At 37.5% G+C, this 22,661-nt stretch overlaps 2 protein-coding genes across 3 annotated transcripts in view; both read left to right on the top strand.

Moving 5' to 3' along the window:
- Positions 1 to 22,661, top strand: part of LOC141395228 (uncharacterized) — a 76,774-nt gene that overhangs the window by 42,072 nt on the left and 12,041 nt on the right. The window lies entirely within an intron of this gene.
- The window catches only part of LOC141391936 (uncharacterized), a 45,292-nt gene continuing 25,171 nt past the window's right edge, over positions 2,541 to 22,661 (top strand). Inside the window, exons 1-3 of one of the 2 annotated variants that reach the window (XM_073964693.1) lie at positions 2,541 to 2,557; positions 5,737 to 7,099; positions 10,180 to 10,416. In XM_073964693.1, coding sequence (XP_073820794.1) covers positions 6,350 to 7,099; positions 10,180 to 10,416 — 987 coding nt within the window. In that variant the 5' untranslated portion in view covers positions 2,541 to 2,557; positions 5,737 to 6,349. Of the gene's footprint in view, positions 2,558 to 5,506; positions 5,605 to 5,736; positions 7,100 to 10,179; positions 10,417 to 22,661 lie in introns of those variants that run through there. The other variant, XM_073964692.1, reaches the window with a different exon arrangement.

A 22,661-nucleotide genomic window follows, 5' to 3' on the forward strand; every position in this document is an offset into this window, starting at 1 on the left:
AATCAACAATGTTTTTCTCTTGTAATCTCTTTTCAAAATTATTATTTCTCTTTTTGAAAACAAAATAGAAAAAATGTCAATTTAATTTAATTTAATTTTTTTCTGAATTTATAAAAGACGTATTTTGATGCGTTGATGTGCAAAAAGTTGTTGTTAAATAAAGATTCGTACAACAAACGTGAAGAACAGAAGAATATTTGGTAAGTATCGATATTTTTGCGACAATAGATTTTTTTATTATCTCATTACATTTTGTACATTTTATTTCAGGTACTTCTGAATTATCTGAAGGACACTTGAGATGAACATTCCCAGGACCAAATATACAGTTCTAGTTCATGGATTCACACACAAGTTTCAATAACAAGAATCAAAAGATTAACATTAAATTGTCCTTTGTGATATATGTATGTATGTATATAAACGTTATGTAATTAAATAAAGCGTGGTTAGCGCATATACAGATTAACTGTTATAATTATATTTTTTAAACTGATATAATATCCTTTACACGTTAAGCATTTACACATTTAGCTGATCAAAACATACTAGTGAATTTGGCTATCATTTCTAACTATCGATTTAACTGGTTACTGGTAATGCAATGAAGGGACAATTGAGTTTCCCAAGACTATCCAATTGCCTGGTTACTGGTAATGCAATGAAGGGACAATTGACTTTCCAAGACTATCGAATTGCCTGGTTACTGGTAATGCAGTGAGGGGGCAATAGACCCCTTCCTATGACATCCCCATGTTAAATTCACCAGTCTATAACATTGCGAGTAGATTGGGCGGTAACTAGGGGTGTTTACCAGTAGCCAGCAAAATTGCTAGTTATTCCCTAGTTACCCGAACAACTGGGACCTTTTCCCAAAAAACGTATGTATGTATCATGGTACAATAATACAGGTAGCATTATCACGCCAGCTGATGGTAACATAATGTGTCAATTGCATTGAATTGATGTCAAATTTTGACATCTTATGTTGCCAACAATTGCCGATGCGGCTACCTGTGTACTTGTACCATGGTATGTATTTAAAGTATAGTACACATTGACAAGCAAAACTGACAGTCATCGAGGTCTATTTCGTGAATATCAAAGCCTATCTGAAAATTTTCTTTTGTAATCACTAAATAATACCGTATATATTGTATTTCAAACGTTTTTAGCTAAATAAAAGTTGTTATTTGCCGGAAAATTGTCCTAAAAGTACGTTGACTGTCAGTTTTGAATGATAGTGTGTACTTCCCTTAAGGGGGTCTTCAGAATTTTGGGCTTATGAACTTGCCAACAAAGATATGGATAAGGATAAAATCTCAAAAGTTTTGCGGGGGAGGTACATAAAGTAATGTACCGACATAGTCCATTTTGGAAGTGTATCTTATTTTGGGAGTCATTCCTCCCGGCAGGACCATTATATCGGGAAACATGTACTTGCCCACGAAAAATATCATATTGGTCTACTTGGAGTTCCTTCCGTAAAAATTTCCAAAGGATTCTCGCAGAGACCCTTAACCGCACTTAAACAAAAATGTTGATCATTTGTGTGAATGGTACTCTAAGGAATGGACCGATAGGGCCCACTTTTGAACATAAACTAAGATTGGACAAAATATTTCGAGATCCAAAGTTTGGACCAAATCGGTCCCTCCGTTTATAAGATATTGCGCTTACCATTTTTGCGAATATTTTCGAACTTTTGTGGGGGATGTACCGGAAGGAGTGTAGGCAGTATTCGGTTCGGGAATTGTCGTGCGCATCAGCCACAACACATTTTCTCAAGAAGTATGGACTCGCCACTGAAAAATCTTGTACCATTGAGTGCAACCTGTTGCAAGACAAATCAAAACGATTCGAGAGGAGGTCCCAATCTGCTCTCTTCCGAAATTTGGTGTGGGAGATATCCGAAGGAGTTGACATATATAGTCCATATTCTTAACTGTCTATGTCTCGCAGACACATTACGATGTCCAAAGTATGGACCAAATCGGTTACTACCTCCGAGAGTTATCGTGCGCCCCATTTTAGGGAACAGTTTTGAACTTTTGTAGGTGAGGAACCTAAAGGAGTGGACTGATAAGGCCCATCTTAAGGCCCCCACTCATTAGTCAGTCTGACTGCCAGCATTTATGGAAGTATGTGTAAATTTTTGAAATGTATGTGTGAGTTTTTGAAGACTGATAAAAATCAAAATAGTTTTGATTTCAAAATGAACCCCCATCAGTCTGGGTGAATTGTGTTTATTTTCAAATTGTCAATAAACAATTTTGAAAAAACAGAAAATAATGTTGGTGTAGGAACACAAAAAAAGTAGAATTCATTCATTTTTGGAGGAGAAATTCAAGAGTTTTAGACCGGACTGATGGTTCGTGCCACACACTTGTCAGTCACACATACAGAAAGGGTTCATCGGACTGACGGCACAGACTGATAAATGAGTGGGGGCCTTTACGATTGCCAAATTTTGGATCGAATTGGTTTATCCGTTGGAGAGTTATCGTGCGCTCCATCCACAATACATGGTGCCATAGCGGGTTTTTACAGCTTTCAGGTAATTTTCTCAGGAAGTATGGATTAACTCCTGTAAAAAACTTGCACCAGTCGTAATGGGGCAACAAATACAAGTTGTTACAACAAAAATCTAAGCGAAAATCTATATTCGAACTTTATCTATATCTGGTAGAAATATTACGAAAGTTATCGTGCGCATAATTTTTAAGAAAAAAACTGAACTTTAGCGTGGCAGTGGACCGATATGGCTCATCTTCGAACTTAAACTAGGCTTAGGCAAAATATTACGAAAGCCAAATTTTGGACCAAATCGGTTAATCCGTTCTAGAGTTATCATGTGTATCGATGAGACACATTTTTGATCCTATCAAAGTGTAAAGTTAGCCTAAAGGCTGAGGGTATAATTACAAAATTCGAAATTTTCTGTTTTAGTAAGAGGAGAAGATGAGAATATTATAGGAAAATGTGATTTCACCAATAAGTTTTTGTTCAGAGGCTCAATTCTGTTTCTATGAAAATGTGAAATGAAACATTTTATAAAGGAAATAAATGTCAAATGAAAACAAGTAAGAACAGCGTTAAGTTCGGCCGGGCCGAACTTGTTATACCCTCCACCACGAGTTGTAATACAAAATTTCAGCAATTTCGATAAAACAATGTGAAGCACCTTTCTATCGGGGGTATTTCAAAACGTCGATCTATACCGACAAATATCTGATGGAAAGTTTTTAGACTCAAAGAAAATTCAATACCAAATTTCAGCCATTTTGGTGGAATATTGAAGTCACAATCTTGAAATACCGAAAATCTGGAGGTACCTTTCCGTGGGGGCTATATGAAGGCGTGGACCTATACGACAAATTTATAGAGGAAAGATTAAAACCTCAAACGATGTCTAAATACCAAATTTCAGCCATTTCGGAGGAAGGTTGAGGCCACAACCTTCAAAATACCGAAAATTGGGAGGTACCGTTCTATGGGGGCTACATGAAGGCGTAGACCTATACCGACAAATTTATAGGGGGAAGTTGTATACCCCCAACAACGGCTATATACCAAACTTCAGCCATTTCGGTGGAATATTGAGGCCACCACGTTCAAAATACCGAAAATCGGGAGGTACCGTTTTATGGGGGCTATATGAAGGCATGGCCCGATACCGACTAAATTTAGGCAGAAAGTTAAATACCCCCAACGAAGACTAAGTACCAAATTTCGGTGTGATAATGAATCTAAAACCTTAAAAATACCGTAAATCGGGAGGTACCGTTCTATGGGGGCTATATGAAGGCGTGGACCCATACCGACAAAATTCTGGGGGAAAGTTTTGTACCCTTAAAGAAGACTAAGTTCCAAATTTGAGCCATTTCGGTGTGATAATGAAACGAATACCTTCAAAATACCGAAAATCGGGGGTACCGTTCTATGGGGGCTATATCAAAACGTGGACCGATATAGCCCATTTTCAATACCAACCATCCTGCAAGTAATAAAAACTTCTGTACCAAAAATATTGGCTCTCTATCTTTAAAATTGCGAGCTCTATCTTGATTTCAACGAAAGGACATGGTTAAATCGACATAGAATTTTATGCTGATCAATAATATATATACGTTATGGGGTCTCCGACGAATATTTCGATGTGTTACAAACGGAATGACAAATTTAATTATACCCTCTATATGGTAGTGTTGGGCAATCTCGTTCATTGAGCGGATCGATCTTTTTCATTCCGTTCACCAAAAAGATCCGGGTCGTTTAGTTCGTTCGTTGGCTCTTTTTCGTTCAACAACTAGTGTTGGGCAATCTCGTTCATTGAGCGGATCGATCTTTTTCATTCCGTTCACCAAAAAGATCCGGGTCGTTTAGTTCGTTCGTTGGCTCTTTTTCGTTCAACAACACATTTGACTGTGTTATTTTCTTTTGAAGTCGTTCGTTCTCTGCTGCATATGACTCCGTCGTGCTTTTCACCAAATCGTTCTTTTGAAAATGTTCGTTCACGAATGACACATTGTGTGCTAATGGGGGTGGTTTTGTTTCTGGATTTGATATGAAAGAACCAGATGAACGAATGATGCAAAAGAAAGATATGACCGAGATGTGCTGTTACTGAGCGAGAGTAGCTCTCTGAATTATTGTTTGTTTTGTGTGGAAATTTGTGCTGCTTGCGCTAACGCAGCGTTTCTTTAGAGTTTGACTGCAAAACCAATGCATTTGTTTTTTTTTTGCTTGCTTGTGTGTATGCAAAGCTAATGGTAATGGTGGTGGTTTTGTTTTGTAAGCAGGAATGACTCGTCCATCGGGGATCTAAATGAACGATATAAAAGAATGAGCTGGATACGGATCCGTTCGTTCTTTTCACGGAATCGTTCCTTTGAACCGGTTCGTTCATGAACGACACAACTCTACCATATGGTGGAGGGTATAAAAATTATAAAGAAAATATTTTTCATTTAAAATTTTCGCAGAACAAGAATCCAGTCCCAGGTTTTTACTTATTTACCTTTGTTAAGTCCCGTATGATTTCTTGTGTCAACCGTAACGTCCACAAGTGTCAAGAACCACCCCTCATCCGACGAACCATTTAAGGAAACAGAGCCGTTTAAGGAAACAATATTGCCATTTCTGGTTCCTTTTGGAACGTCGATTTGATACAAAATGGCGCCCAACGTGGTGCTCGAACCCACAACCCTCAGCTCTACCGACTGAGTAGCCGGGCTAAACGCCATCAAAACTTGCGACTTTTTTTTCGTTCTCTTTACATTTCAATCCGGACCATCATAATTTTCGACGATGCATGTTACATACACATACAAATGCACAAAGACATAATACCCCTTAATTGTAGTAAAGAAGAATGTACAATAGCTAAAACATGTTCTCACGTTTTTTTATTTCGTTAGGGTGCTGCTGCTACCGTAGAAGCCCTTTAAGTGAAATTCGCTGTAAGTAGTTCTTTGCTGCCGTTGCGAAAATATTTTTTAATTAGAAAACCACAAAATTGTTTCGTATAAAAATGAGAATTTTCCAATCGATGTCCTTGCTCTTGTCTGGGATTTGAAGGATAAGAGGGAAATTAAAATTGCGGTAAACAAATCCTTTTATTTTTAAAATGGTTTTACTGATAGTGGAAATTTGGGAGTTAGGGGACATTTTTCTAATAGAAAATTAATAAATGAATATAGCAATAGTAACGTTTATTTTTCCACTTATTTCCAGATGACCATCATCTGTATTGACATCTTTACTTCAAACACTTTCATTCAGAAAGAAGCCACCACCACCAGCATCACGTATAACGTGGTTTCTGAAATCTGCACATTTTTCTAATTGCTGCTGACAACAATCGGTGATAGGGCGTGACAAAGACAAGTTCCATTGACCTAACCTCACAAAAATTGCAACAGACCCATCGAAAATGTCATCACAGACAATCTAGTGGGAGGAATGGAGCGGCAAAAGCTAACCAACCGCACATAACAAACAACAGTTGTGAAAATAGTAAATAATCTCTACCTATAACAGCGACGACAACAACAACAATAAACCAAAACAAAATAAACAGCAATTTTCGTTGAAATACCAACGAAAATCACAACCACCGCAAGACACCACAAACACCCACGGCACCAACAGCACAGTCACACCAACTATTCCCCGAGGCCAACTCAAAGAAAAGAAATGTCATAGTGCCGAAACGAAATACGATTGCAATACGAACGATAGAACGAATCTAGAAACAGAATTTAAATCTGCAGCGGAAATATTAAACAGGCCAGAAACAGACATTCTGTCACTGAAAAACAGTGAAGTAAAGAAAACACTAAATCAAATGGCGGCGGCGGCCATCGGGATTGGTAGAAGTGGCGGATGCCAATTACTAAAATGGGGTTCCTTTCAATTGAATTGTCGATGGAACAACAACAACAATGTAGGGTTAAGCTTAATGTTGGCAGCCCTTATCTGCCTCTCATCCTCTGTAAATTGTCAAAATCCTTTAAAAAGTTCTGCTTTACCTTTACTTGCCACGCTGGCAACACGGGGTCCCCTACTTGTTGCCGGCACCTCCACCTCCATTATCAAATATGACATCGTCCATAGGGAAGATGAAGGCAAGACCGTTGAGGATATTGATGTCAATAGCAATGAACAGCAATTATTGGCCTATTATAAAAAAGCCCAAAAGGAACATGAAGAAGAATTGCGGAGGCAGCGACAGCAGCAGTTTAACCACCATCATCAAGAGCGTGAGACACTAAGGCCAGCTTTAAATTTTGATGATATTATTCCTACGGCCGATGTTATATCCTCCCTAAGTATGGTTGAAGATTTTGCTAAGCAAAAGAGGAGTTCGGCATCAAAGCGTAGTACAACAAAACGTTCTAGTCCAACTCCGGTACCAACTGGTGTTTCGAGTACGGTGGCAAGCAGTGTGACAAGTGTGACGACCTCAACGACGACACCGACCACGGGAAGTAAAACAACAACAACAACGATGACAACGGCAAAATCATCAACAACTGCCATGCCGGAGACAGAGAAGTGTGAACCGAAAGTTTTGGATGAGGTACCAGCTGAACCGGTAAGTTGCAAATGTATATAAGCCGTTTTAAGATTGGAAGTTCTTAAAGAGGCCTATAAGGGACACCTTATAGAGGCCATTAAAAAATAAGTTATAGGGGACTGTAAGAACGATCTTACAGAGTTTTATAAGAACGATAAAGAGGTCCATAAGGACGAACTTATAGATCCCAAAAGGACGATCTTATGGATGTTAATAAGGGCGACATTATATAGACCTGTAAGGACGACCTTATAGAGGCCTACACGGGCGATTTTATAGAGGCTTATAAGGTCGACCTTAGATAGACCTATAAGCACGACCTTATAGGTCATAACAACGATCTTATGGAGTCTTAAAGGGCCGAATTTTTAGAGAGCTATAAGGACGATCTAGGTCGAGTTTCACAGTAGACTGATATCATAAAGTTGCTGTAGTGGGGAAGTCGATCTATAAATACCTAAAAGTTTCAATGAAACCACTCTAGTGTGACCTTCGACTAAGGTCGACTTTTTATTATTTGTGTCTCATGGTTTGTTTACACTTGTGCGACATACGAAGCGTATGAATAATACTTTGTTATTAGTTTTGGGGAAATCGATGTTTGAACTATGTATGAATGTAGGTAAAGAAGCAAACAGAAGTAGAAAAATGTTTAATATAAAAACTGAGTTTTTGAAATTAAAATTGATAAAAAAGGATCCCAATTCTCTCTTACGTATACGTATATAAACCAAATTGGTCTGGAATATAAACGACGTTCTGCAACTTGAACACATGTACAAAATACCTAAACTTGCGGATAAACATTCATAAGATGCAAAGTATTTGTTTGTCTTCTTCACTTTTTAACAGTAGAAACAGAAAGGGTTTATAGGGTCACCCTTTCTTTCCGAAAGGGTCTAAGACCTCTTCTTTCCGAAAGGGTCTATAGGAGCACCCTTTCTTTGCCAAAGGGTCTATAGAAGCTCCCTTTCTTTCAGAAAGGGTCTATAGAAGCTCCCTTTCTTTGCCAAAGGGTCTATAGAAGCTCCTTTTCTTTCAGAAAGGGTCTATAGGAGCACCCTTTCTTTTAGAAAGGGTCTATAGGAGCACCCTTTCTTTCAGAAAGGGTCTATAGGAACACCCTTTCTTTCAGAAAGGGTCTATAGGAGCACCCTTTCTTTCAGAAAGGGTCTATAGGAGCAGTCTTTCTTTCAGAAAGGGTCTATAGGAGCACCCTTTCTTTCAGAAAGGGTCTATAGGAGCACCCTTTCTTTGCCAAAGGGTCTATAGAAGCTCCCGTTCTTTGCCAAAGGGTCTATAGAAGCTCCCTTTCTTTCAGAAAGGGTCTACAGGAGCACCTTTTCTTTCAGAAAGGGTCTATAGGAGCACTCTTTCTTTCAGAAAGGGTCTATAGGAGCACCCTTTCTTTCAGAAAGGGTCTATAGGAGCACCCTTTCTTTCAAAAAGGGTCTATAGGAGCACCCTTTCTTTCAAAAAGGGTCTATAGGAGCACCCTTTCTTTCAGAAAGTGTCTATAGGAGCACTCTTTCTTTCAGAAAGGGTCTACAGAAGCTCCCTTTCTTTCAGAAAGGGTCTATAGGAGCACCCTTTCTTTGCCAAAGGGTCCATAGAAGCTCCCTTTCTTTCAGAAAGGGTCTACAGGAGCACCTTTTCTTTCAGAAAGGGTCTACAGGAGCACCTTTTCTTTCAGAAAGGGTCTATAGGAGTACCCTTTCTTTCAGAAAGGGTCTATAGGAGTACCCTTTCTTTCAGAAAGGGTCTATAGGAGCACCCTTTCTTTCAGAAAGGGTCTATAGCAGCACCCTTTCTTTCAGAAAGGGTCTACAGCGGCACCCTTTCTTTCAGAAAGGGTCTATAGCAGCACCCTTTCTTTCAGAAAGGGTCTATAGGAGCACCCTTTCTTTCAGAAAGGGTCTATAGGAGCACCCTTTCTTTCAGAAAGGGTCTATAGGAGCAGTCTTTCTTTCAGAAAGGGTCTATAGGAGCAGTCTTTCTTTCAGAAAGTGTCTATAGGAGCACTCTTTCTTTCAGAAAGGGTCTATAGGAGCACCCTTTCTTTGCCAAAGGGTCTATAGGAGCACCCTTTCTTTGCCAAAGGGTCTATAGAAGCTCCCTTTCTTTCAGAAAGGGTCTATAGGAGCACCCTTTCTTTGCCAAAGGGTCTATAGAAGCTCCCTTTCTTTCAGAAAGGGTCTATAGGAGCACCCTTTCTTTGCCAAAGGGTCTATAGAAGCTCCCTTTCTTTGCCAAAGGGTCTATAGAAGCTCCCTTTCTTTGCCAAAGGGTCTATAGGAGCACCCTTTCTTTCAGAAAGGGTCTATAGGAGCACCCTTTCTTTCAGAAAGGGTCTATAGGAGCACCCTTTCTTTTAGAAAGGGTCTATAGGAGCACCCTTTCTTTCAGAAAGGGTCTATAGGAGCACCCTTTCTTTCAGAAAGGGTCTATAGGAGCACCCTTTCTTTCAGAAAGGGTCTATAGGAGCACCCTTTCTTTCAGAAAGGGTCTATAGGAGCACCCTTTCTTTTAGAAAGGGTCTATAGGAGCACCCTTTCTTTCAGAAGGGTCTATATGAGCACCCTTTCTTTCAAAAAGGGACTATAGGGCACCCTTTCTTTCAGATAGGGTCTATAGGAGCACCCTTTCTTTGCCAAAGGGTCTATAGAAGCTCCCGTTCTTTGCCAAAGGGTCTATAGAAGCTCCCTTTCTTTCAGAAAGGGTCTATAGGAGCACCCTTTCTTTGCCAAAGGGTCTACAGGAGCACCTTTTCTTTCCAATGGGGAACATGACATTCTTATAGAGAGAGTTGGCGTATAAGTAATATGTAAACAATTGCAAACTAGTCTTGTCACTCATACGCGCAGAAATCCAAAATACTTTGTAAATCTTAAATTGACTTTCCAATTCGCCATTCACTTCCAAGAATCAACAAATTCTCAGAAATTACATATCTTTGTAAACAAAAACAACAACTCACAAAATTACCAATATTCAAATGAATATAAAATTACAACAACTACTACTCACTCCTCTATTATTATCTGCATTCTTTTTTACTTTTGTCGCTCACCTCTCTCGCTGTTTCTTTTCCTTTTCAGTATTATGACTTTGCCGATATTGCCGAAGATGCTGCTCGTAAATTTGCAGAATTTTTATCCGTTAGATTTCCCACATCTCCGCCCTCGGTAATCACCGATGAAATACGTGACGAAGTAAGGCGCCGCGCCAACAACATTGCCAGCAGTGCCCTCAGTGAGGATGAACATTTGCTGGCATTCGCTTTGGCAGCACCGAACACACATACGGTTGTGGTTAAATTTAAAGATAATGTTACGGTAAGTTGGGTGTCTTTTCGTGTATGAAAACAATAACAACAAAAATTGGTGGCATTCTTAGTCATGATAAACGTAAATGACATTTTAACAGATTTTTGCTGTTGTTGTTGTTGAACTTGTCTTAATAATATTTAAGTTAAAAACATGGTCACGTTTTTAGTTTTTGTATTTATGTTAAGGCAGGTATAATGATGATGAGGAAATAACGTAAACAAAACAAAATTCGTAAATTGATGGTAAATACTTATAGGAGGTCTACTATATAGGAACATGTAAAAAGGCGTTTGAAACCCTCACCATAGAAAAAATCTGCGGTGGTATTATCTTGAAACGATTTTGAAGCAAGATTTTCTACCCTTTGATAATACAAAGTATCAATCCCACGGGGCCCGGAACTTTCCATCGGATTGACTCGGAGAAATCTTCGGCCAGGGGTCGTCACCTCAACAATTATGTATTTCTGTTCGTGTATATTTTCACCATAGGAGCGGCAATATATACCGGAATACCTGCTCCGAGTACTTAACTGGGCACGTACTGGAATAGAGAAAATACACTGGCCATGAATCCGTACCGTTTGTCAGATCCGCATCCACGACATGTTGACATCGGTGGGTTGTAATGAAGTAACTTCCAAGGTTACTAAGGCCTTAGTCGCACCCAGGACTACTACGATAGGAGTTATGTTGCTGCTTGATATTATTGACCATCTCCCTGCGTGTCTTTAACATTGATTACCCGCAGTCCCAGCAACAACAAACGTAGTATCGTACTCCACATGTTGTTGCACAACGGCGCGGGAATGCATCGTTCCTGCAATTCAATTGCAAATATTACCGTCAACTGTAGCTTGCAAGTTGTGATGGTTACAAAGTTTTGCGAAAGGATAGTACAAGAAACGGTGGAGGAGGAAGAGCCCCACTACGATTTAGCTACTTGAGGTACTAGGAGACTTCAAAGCTCATATTTGGCATTCCGTCCTATGCAATGACCAGAAGGGGTACATCGCTGCCTGAGCAATTTAAGAGCTCCACATTTTTTCACGGTGAACGGAGAAGCTCGTAGACGTAGACTTTTAAAGGAGATTCTACAAATCGCTAGACATCAGCTTTGTGGTACCAGTTCTGAAATAACGTATCCTTGCAGCCCGTCATTTCGCTTGGCTCAGACCCCCTACTATTCTGAACCATGGAAAAGCTGATTGGCTACGGTTCAGATATTTTACCAATCATCGCTTCATAGAAGTGCCAAGTCCCTCAGACCCTCGGACATCATCACGTCTGCAGCCGCTCGCTATATAATTGCGAAGTACCTGAAATTATACAAAATTTCCCAGCAAAGCCGACGGTACTAGCATATAAGCATAATGAGCATCATCGTATGAAACCGGAAGACCCAATAGTTACTGAACTCTTGAAGGCAACAGACTAGTAGACGGGCATAAGTGGAAAAGGTGGCTAGGCCACCTGAAGCAATGCAACATTGAGTAATTTGTGGGCAACGGTTAAATCACTTTCGAATTGGAAACCGCTCAACAGAACGTGAAGAGTTGCCCATGTTACTTTAACTGACAATTCATAGAGCACCCCGATAGTGATAGGATGAAGAGAAGTGCACTATGCCACCACAATTTACGATGAGCGATGTTGCAGACGTCATCCGAAACGCAAAATACCCAAAAACTTTGGCTCACACGGAATCTTAAGGGTAATGGTGATGGTCAAGTTGCTTGGAGTATTTGACAAGTGTCCTCAATTTATCGTTATCCACCCATATTGCACCAGAAACGTGTTACATGTGTAGGTTGATCCCGATACTGAAGCCAAGGATGCTAGTAGAGGCATATCGTACATGCCTATTTCCCTTCTGTCATCAGTGACGAAGATTCTAGAGGCACTATTCCTTCCCATGATAAGAAACTTGTTCCTAATTGTTCAACATCAGCACGGATTCCGGAAAAATGCACAGTACCACAACAGCATTACACTCCATATCTACACTACAGATATGCGACCGAACAGTCATAGTGGCTCTTGAAACGCACCATAATCAACTACGTGTGTGGATGTAGAATTCACAGCCAGTTTCTGTATGTCGAAAGGAGAACGTTTGCGAATAAAACACGCCCGAACTTTAGTTTTCGAAATAGTTTTACCTTTGCTTTTGCTTCAAAACAAAGAACAAATTTGAAAAACACACAAGAGTTTGGACGTGTTTCTTTCGCACACATTCTTTTTTCGACATACAGAAACAGGCTGTCAGAAATAGGAATTCGAAACCCAAGAGTAAAGTAGCGATTACCTTAAGGCAAGTTGATATCTCTGCAACTGTTCAAGCTCTACCTTTTTGAAATAGAACAGGTGGGATAGAAATCGTAATGTATACATAGCTGACTTAGTACCGTTCTTTCATCTGGGGAATATGCAAATATCTGCCGCTAAGGCCTCTGCCACACTGTTTATCGTCTGGACGGCTGAAATGACGCTCCCCATGAACATATTGGTCGATGGTATCCTTATTCCGACAACTAACTACCTCTAGATATTGGGTGTAACGTTCGACAGCCTGTTTAAGTCGTCAGCGCAAGCCACAGCTATTTGCGACAAGATCGGAATAACGATCTCAAATTGCTTGCCGGCAACACTTAGGGTGCTGACAAAGAAACCTTGTTGATCTCTTATCAAGCAATAGCCCCGTCTGAGTTAAGCTATGTGTCGCACGTGTGATTTAAGGACTGCAACAGTGGACCATCTCCATGAGGAGACGAATATTTTACCAGTATATCAACACAACAACGTGTTGCCTATGCAGTGCTTGCTTGGGTGGTTCACACCGTTAGTGGAGAACTTCACGATCTGGAGAGAGAGGTCCAAAGGTATGAAGGATAACCTATAGATCAACAAGCCTATCATGCAGGCTTGAATCGCATTCATACTTATGTAGTTGCACAGGCACTACAAGGGACAGTGTGAATGCCGTACACGGAGACCATCCATCGCAACAGAAGAACGCCAGCTGCCAAGGCAAACATGAGTGCTGAATTAAACCACCAGCGAAACGATCGTAGCATATTGGTGGGGTGTATGGAACTTCGCTAGAATTCTCTTTTCAATACAAACTCCTTAGGTCATGTTAGCTCGATTAATTCAATTAATTAAAAAACTTTATGGGCCATTATTATATGTTTTCTTTTACTATCTGATGGATTTGAAAACGCAAAATAAACTAATTTGGAGACATTAAAAATATAATTTTTACATAGAAAGTTAATGCCAAGAAGCTCCTCCTTGAAATACAATCATCACTTTCAACTTTAAGTTAATCGGAACGCTATAAATATGTTCGGTAAATCCAAACTATAACAAAAGAACACTTATAATAATGGGGGTATAACTTTCATAATTAAAAACATAGTTAAGATCCGGCCCGAAGTAATGACACAATACCCAACACATGCCCTGCATTTGAATTGGGATTTGTTTAGCTGCCCAGCTAACCAGACTAACCTGTTTCCTGATTCTTTATGAACGCATAAAGCAATAGTCCTACCCATGGTACAATCATTACAAGGTTGGGCATAACAAACAGCTGATCATTTTTTTTTCTATTGGTTTTCTTATTCTTTCAAATCAGTATAAACAAATTGTATATGTATGTGGGCGAAACCTATAGCTCATAGCCGACCCAGAAGAGGGCACACAAAATTCTCAATATTTGCAAATTTTGACAGTGTGTTAGTAACGTTGTATGCACGCATGCTGCAAAACAAAAACAAATCAAAACATTTGTGTGCTCTTTCGTTGCGTTCGGGTCGTGTGTGTGTGAATTGCCGAAAAACTTCGTAACTTTAACAATATCAAAGCACGACATTGCTATAGCTCTGCGTGTTGCGTTCAAAAATACAAAAACAAAATGCATGTATTTGTTGTTGTTTTCAATTTGAAATATGTACATGTATTTTGTTTTTGTATTTTTGAACGCACACGCAACATGCAGAGCTAAAGGTTTCGCCCTGTATGTGTAATGTTTTGAAAAATATGACAAAATATTTTATACATATCCAGCTGCCATTTGGAAGATTGTTTTTTTTTTTTCAAAATCACATTGCGGAGTCTTTTTAGAGTCCTTTTGGTGATCAAAAACTGATTAAGTCGCTTGTATGATCAGAAAGGTACTCGAAAGTAACTCCCTGTAGCAAACACAAATAAATCATTGAGGCGTTTAAAATGTGAAAATTTTGTTTGTTATTTATTTATTGTCACATTTTGATCATCTGAAGATTGAAAAATGCTTAATCAAAAAAAGGGTCATGCAAGTGTTTGAAAAGTGATTAGAATTATGTATCTTCTGATCATTGGTCTGTTCCAGTACTGCAAGAATCTACTAATTTTGACTATTTTTTCGATAACATAGAGGAAAATTTGTTATCGTGGTAAAAAATAGTAGCTTCTTGCAGGTTCTGGAACAGAGCACATATTTTGAACAGCTAGGTGATTAAACACTGAATGTTTTGGTTTTTTCCAAACATAACGGTTTGGTTGTATATAATTCTCATATACACTTTCTACAAAACTTTGATATAAATACTACTAAAGGGATAATTAAAAGTTATAATAAAGCCGGAAAGAAAACAAAACAAAGGAAAGAAAAAAAATAATTCTTTTAATTTTTTTTGTCCGATAAAAAGACTCATAAACGATTATAAACATGACTCAAAAAAGACTCGAAAAAGAGTCACAAATTAATCACCAATTAATGATTAAAATACGACTCGAAAAAAGACTTTATATACCATCAGAAAATAGGACAAAATTACTCGCAACTAATGCAGAGAAATACTCATTTGTGATTTGTGTAGAAGAGTCGCCTGAGGTTATGTTTTCCTCCCAGCAAAGGAGACATTTATGATCAGAAAATGAGCTCATATCCCAGCTTTTTAATCGTGCAGTCGGATCAAAAAAGGCTCGAATTTGATTAAAAATTTCAAAAAATGCTGGCTGGGTATGGTCCGCTCCAGTACTGGGGCTCAATTCTGTTTCTATGAAAATCTGAAATGAAATGAAAGGAGAAAACTGTCAATTGAAAAAATTGTAAAGGAAATATTTTTCATTTCAAATTTTCATAGAACAAGAATCCAGCCCATGCAAGAATCTACTAATTTTTACTATTTTTTTCGATAACATAAAAGAAAAATTGTTATCGTAGTAAAAAGTAGTAGCTTCTTGCAGGTTCTGGAACAGAGCAAATGTTTCATTTCCATGTAGCAATTGCTCTGTTCCAGAACCTGTATGAAGCTACTATTTTTTACTACGATAAAATTTTTTCCTTTGTGTTATCGGAAAAATAGTAAAAATTAGTAGATTCTTGCAGTTCTGGAACAGACCAAATGAAAACCTTTGCAACGTTGTTATTCAGGCCAAAACCTACAACTTTGCGTGTTGCGTGTGCGTTTAAAAAAACAAAATACATGTATTTCAATTTGAAATACATGTATTTTGTTTTTATACCCTCCACCATAGGATGGGGGTATATTAAGTTTGTCACTACGTTTGTAACTACTCGAAATAATCATTGTAGACCCCACAAAGTATATATATTCTTGATCAGCGTGCAATTCTACATCGATATAGCCATGTCCGTCCGTCTGTCTGTCCGTCTGTCCGTCTGTGGAAATCACTCTAACGTCCGAACGGATTGACGTAGGTTGATGAAATTTTGGGAAAATATGTTATACTAGCAAATGCCCGCTACTTCGTATGCGGAAAGGGAACAAAATATATATAACAATATTTAATACGGGAATGGTGAATACTGGAGATTCTGTTGTATTAAGACCTATTTATATTACACTGTTCAACATTTTTGAGCTAATCGCGTGCAAACAACTTCTGTCCAGAATTTTATGAAAGTAGAGGACCAATAGGCTAAAACCATATTTGGGTTTTGTTTTCTTAGATCGGGTTCGGTTTTTATGGCATCATCTAAACATGGTTAAATATCGAATTTTAAAAACAAATCGGGGATGTATCTCTGAAACCAGTACGAATCTTGTTTTGACATCTGCAGAAAACTTGTAGATAAGAGCAAGAAGAAAATGTTTGGAGGAATAGTGAACTCGAAAAACTGCACTTATTGTCTCAAATTTTATAATATATCTAAAAATTCTATAATTTGTGTATATTTCTCAGCGTATCTCCCAAACTGTTAAATTTTTCTTAAAGTTACCTTTGAGAAAATATTCTCTGGAATGTAATGCACAACTCTTCAGAACATTACATCGTTGTAAAATGCCTCTATCGCCTTGTTTATAGCAAATTTTTCAACAACAATTTGATAAATATTTCAATAACTCATTGAAATCCCCAACATGAGAATAAACAGCCTGTGTGAACATTGTTTGAAATAAGTTTTGAAAAAGGTATGTTATGAAATACCCTTTTAACAAAGTGAAATAACCATTTTAGAGTTTCAGAATGTTCTGAAGAATTGATGGTCACATTATTTGGAATACTTGTAGAATGATTAATTAGTTCAGCTCCCAACAGACGAGTTGCTACTGACCGGAATTTCAGAAATTATGTAAACTTTTCTATATTTTAACGAATTTGATGCGCTAGATGCAGGATTTCCTAGTTCATCTGTTTGACACATACGTTCTACTACTTTATGGCTACAATATTGCCGAAGACTGCAAAGCAGAATTCTTATTAGTTTCGGAGATAAAGGTCCGATCACTGGAAAAAAGGCCCTTTTTAGGTCGGTTTAGATGAGGCCATAAAATCTAAACCCGATCTAAGAACACAAAACCCAATTAAGGTTTTTGTAGTCTCAATGTGTACTTTCAGAAAATGCCCATATAAAGTTGTTTGCATTTCCAGTGTTGCACAGTGTTACCAATAATTTTTTCGAATGTAGTCAGAATTTACAAAACAAAATCTGCCGTATCGCATCCCTACACAACTACCATATTTATATTTCGAATTTCCAAAACTACGTATCATATTGCAAATTTCAGATTTGACTCCTGGTATAAACCCTTCACTAACACAGCATTCCCTTCCAGTACGAATTTCCAAACACTAAGCTTTATCTCACCCCTTCACAACAACAATCACGCACATATACAATGCAAGGTTCTAGCTTTAGGGGTTTCGCCTAGAACCCGAATAGGTCCGTTAAATTTTCGGCATTCAAAATGGTACCCTCGACTTAGTGTATTTTAAAAGAAGAACAAATCTATATTGTCAAATTTTCTTTAAATTTAGACCTTGAATACTCAGAGGTTATAAAAGTTTAATTTGAAAAATGTCCACTTCAATCCACGTTTATTAGAAGAGATATTTTGAACATTTACAGTATTTTGAAGATCTTCTGCACATCTTCCAACCGAAAATTCGGAAGTTAGAAAAACTTTTTTACAAAAAATTGTATCAGGGGACAAATAACTTCTACGTAACAAAATTGTCGCTTTGGACCAAGTTTTCAAATTAACATACCAAAGCGGTCAGAACAAAAAACAGTTTTTGAAAATATACTTCACGTTTGACTACTTAATTTCAGTACATTATTTAGAAACACTTGGCGTTAACATCAAATCAATGGAACAATATTCAGTACAATTTTTCAAACTCAGAACTTTGTCTCAAATTTTAGAGTGATTTTCATAACAAAAAATTTTCCATTTCGCATTTTTTGTACAAATAGGGTATTAAATTATATAATCCCAGCATTGTTCCTACACAATACCAAAATGGGTTTGGTACCAACATGTTACCCAACTTTTCGTATACGTAAGTAAACGTTTAAAAAATTACTTCCTTATATTCAACAATATCCTAACCCCAATTCACTTTTCCAGCTTTACCTGTTCTCCTGAAACCCATTATAGTACCATTTAGTACTTTTTGTATAAATAAGTACGAATTTTCAAAACCTCCTCCCTACCTCCACTCTAAACACCAATTGCTAATCTAATACTGAAAAGGTACCCAATTTTGTACCATTTAGCACTTTTTGTACACGATTTTCCAAAATGTACTTTAATATCTCAGCTCTATCCGTTCACCTAAACCCAATTTATAGCCAATGTAGTTCCATTTATCATTTTTCCATAAGTGCTAATTTCCAAAACTACCTCAATCATACACTCCAACAGTAATCTGTTCACGCAAATACAAATTGTAGCGAACTCCGTACCATTTAGTACTGCTTTGTGTACATTAGTATGCTTTCCCAAAACTTCCTCCATATCTCAATTCTATATTCCAACAGTAATCTTAATTCCAAATTTCAGGATTCCAGCTCTTCAAATCCAAATCATACTAAACTCACTACCACATAGGACTTTTTGACCTTTGGTACATCTTTATTACTCTTCATCAGTGACCCCCATTCCAAATTTCAGGATTCCGGCCCTATTCGTCGACCCATATCCAAATTGTACTATATTTAGAACTATTTAGTACTTTTCGTATACTTTTAATTCGAAATTCCAAAAATCTCTCTTTTTTAGTCTCCATCAGTGACCTTCATTCCAAATTTCAGGATTCTAGCTCTATTCGTTCACCCAAACCCAAATTGTACTAAATTAAGTACCATTTATTACTTTTCGTACATTTATAGTTCGAATTCTAAAAACCTTTGATTTTTACTCTTCATCAGTGATTCTCATTCCAACTTTCAGGATTCCAGCTCTATCCGTTCACCCAAATCCAAATTGTACTAAACATAGTACCATTTAGTACTTTTCGTGCACTTATAGTTCGAATTTCCAAAAACCTTTCTTTGTTACTCTCCACCAGTGACCCTAATTTCAAATTTCAGGATTCCAGCTCTATCCGTTCACCAAAATCCAAATTGTACTAAATTTAGTACCATTTAGTACTCTTATATTTACAAAAACCTTTCAGTGTTGCTCTTCATCAGTGACCCTCATTCCAAATGTCTGTATTCCAGCTCAATCTGTTCACCCAAATCAAAATTGTACTAAATTTAGTACCATTTAGTACTTTTCGTACCCTTATAGTTCGAATTTCAAATCCAAATTGTACTATATTTAGTACTTTTCCTATACTTTTGATTCAAATTTCCAAAAACCTTTCATTTTTACTCTTCATCAGTGATCGTCATTCCAAATTTCAGGATTCCAGCTCTATGCGTTCACCCAATTCCAAATTGTAATAAATTTAGTACCATTTTGTACTTTTCGTACCTCTGTAGTTCGAATTTCCAAAAACCTTTCTTTGTTACTCTCCAAAATTGACGCTAATTTCAAATTTCAGGATTCCACCTCAATCCGTTCACCCAAATCAAAATTGTACTAAATTTAGTACCATTTAGTACTTTTCGTACCCTTATAGTTCGAATTTCCAAAAACTTTTCATTGTTAGTCTTCATCAGTGACCCTCATTCCAAACGTTTGTATTCCAGCTCTATCCGTTCACCCAAATCCAAATTGTACTATTTTTAGTACTTTTCCTATACTTTTAATTCGAATTTCGAAAAACCTTTCTTTTTTACTCTCCATCAGTGACCTTAATTCCAAATTGCAGGATTCCTATTCGTTCACCCAAACCCAAATTGTACTAAATTTAGTACCATTTACTACTTTTCGTGCACTTATAGTTCGAATTTCCTAAAACCTTTCTTTGTTACTCTCCACCAGTGACCCTAATTTCAAATTTCAGGATTCCAGCTCTATCCGTTCACCCAAATCCAAATTGTACTAAATTTAGTACCATTTAGTACTTTTCGTACCCATATAGTTCGAATTTACAAAAACCTTTCATTGTTACTCTTCATCAGTGACCCTCATTCCAAATGTCTGTATTCCAGCTCAATCCGTTCACCCAAATCAAAATTGTACTAAATTTAGTACCATTTAGTACTTTTCGTACCTCTATAGTTCGAATTTCTAAAAACCTTTCTTTGTTACTCTCCAAAATTGACCCTGATTTCAAATTTCAGGATTCCAGATCTATCCGTTCACACAAATCCAAATTGTACTAAATTTAGTACCATTTAGTACTTTTCGTACCCTTGTAGTTCGAATTTCCAAAAACCCTTTGGTACATCTTTCTAACTTTCTATCAGTGACCCTCGTTCCAAATTTTAGAATTCTAGCTCTTCCCGTTTGCCTGATACCAAGGGTACCATATTTAGTACCTTTTAGTACTTTTCGTACACTTCTAGGTCGAATTTTCAAAAACCCAGCCTTATCTCACCCCTACACACCAACAGCAACCTACACCCAAAATTTCAACTTTCTAGCTTCAGCGGTTTCGTCTGGGCGTTGATGAATCAGTCAGTCAGTCAGTCAGTGAATACCTCACCTCACTGCTCTTTTATATATATAGATTTACGTAGGACTTTTGGTATTGAAAGCGAGCTATGTAGTTCCACGCTTTCGTATAGCCCCCATACAAAATGACGCGTGACGCGTCGCACAGAGGGGAAATGTGTGTTAAAAATTGATCAAAAGCCCTAGAACGCTCATTTATAGTCGGATTGATATAAAATTTTGCACAAAGCATATCTTCTGCACAAGGATTAATCCTATAGAAAATAATGAAAATCGGTCCAGATTTGGATGCATCTTCCATATATATTCGCATCTGATATGAGATAAAAATGCACCAAAATCACTGAAATTTGACACATGCAACCTGAACTAGCCTAAAAAAACATTGTGCCAATTTTCAAACAAATCGGTACAGATGTATACAGTCTGTCGCAAAAGTTAGTATACACCGTTGAAACCAAAATGTATTAGGGATAAATATCACTATAACTTATTGAAAACAACAAACAATTAGTTTTATTTGATAGACAAGAAGGTTGTCTTCCGTAATAACAATTAAAAGTGCGCAATATTTGCATACATTAGCAAATGTACGGTTCGAATCCCAAAAAGACCAAAATTTATGTCGCAAAAGTTAGTATACAACGGAGAATCCTCCTGGAACTGTGTAAAAAATTCTTGATATTTTTGAACAAAATGAAACTAAATCTGTACCTAAGATCATAAAGATTATATTAATTGGTTTTAATGGCAGTTATAGTACTTATAGTAACAAGTCCAAAGTACACTGGATCGTAAAATCCACAAAAATTGGTCATCTACAAATATGACAACTGTAGCGACAAAATGTCTTGTTTATGCATTTTAAAGCCATAAAATGCTCAGAAAGGCTCTAAAGTTTCAATATGGGGTGATCTTGATCGAGTTTCGACTTGTCCCTTTTGAAGAAACGGGAATTTCTTGAAGGAAACCCACACGTTTAAGGCCGTTGTCCTTTTGAAACATGTAATAATCCTTAATCCTTACTCAAAAGGACTTTCCTTTTCAGTTAGTTTTCTCACAAATTATGTCCCTTTTCACATTCCCACCAAAAATAAATAGTAGGAGAACCTCAAGTCCTGGTGTAAGCCCTACAGTGATACTCTACCACCACAGAAGGATATGATAGCTAATCTAAAATTTTAATACAGAGCTTTCTCTGCTGTTATAACGCATGGATTGTGCAAAAACGTTCTGAAAAGCTGTGTTCGCTTCACTTAGGACCAAAATACAACTAAATGGATCTGTTAGAGGTAGTTCATTAGACATTAGTAGTAAATTATACACTAGGAACACGAGAAGCATGTCCGATACCGCTGAAAGGCCGGTAGGACAGTATAACTGTAGGGCTTACAATGGACCTTGAGGTTCTCCTACTATTTACTTTTGGTGGGAATATGAAAAGTGGCAACATTTATGATAAAATTAACTCAAAGGAAAGTCCTTATGTGTAAGGATTAAGGATTATTACATGTTTCAAAGGGACAATGGCCTCAAACGTATTGGTTTCCTTCAAGAAATTCCCGTTTTTTTCTAACAGGACAAGCCGGAACTCGATCAAGATCACCCCATATTGAAACTTTAGAGCTTTTCTGAGCATTTCATGGCTTTAGAATTCATAAACCGGACATAACACCCGGAATTTTGTCACTACAGTTGTTGTATTTGTAGATGACCATTTTTTGTGGATTTTACGATCCAGTGTACGTTGGACTTGTCACTATAAGTACTATAACTGCCATTAAAACTAATTAATATACTCTTTATGATCTTAAGTACAGATTTAGTTTCATTTTGTTCTAAAATATCAAGAATTTTTTACACAGTTCCACGAGGATTCTCCGTTGTATACTAACTTTTGCGACATAAATTTTGGCCTTTTTGGGATTCGAACCGTACATTTGCT

The sequence above is a fragment of the Musca autumnalis genome, unplaced genomic scaffold (genome assembly GCF_047663935.1).
Source record: "Musca autumnalis isolate F117 unplaced genomic scaffold, ASM4766393v1 scaffold_2, whole genome shotgun sequence".
NCBI classification, from domain to species: domain Eukaryota; kingdom Metazoa; phylum Arthropoda; class Insecta; order Diptera; family Muscidae; genus Musca; species Musca autumnalis.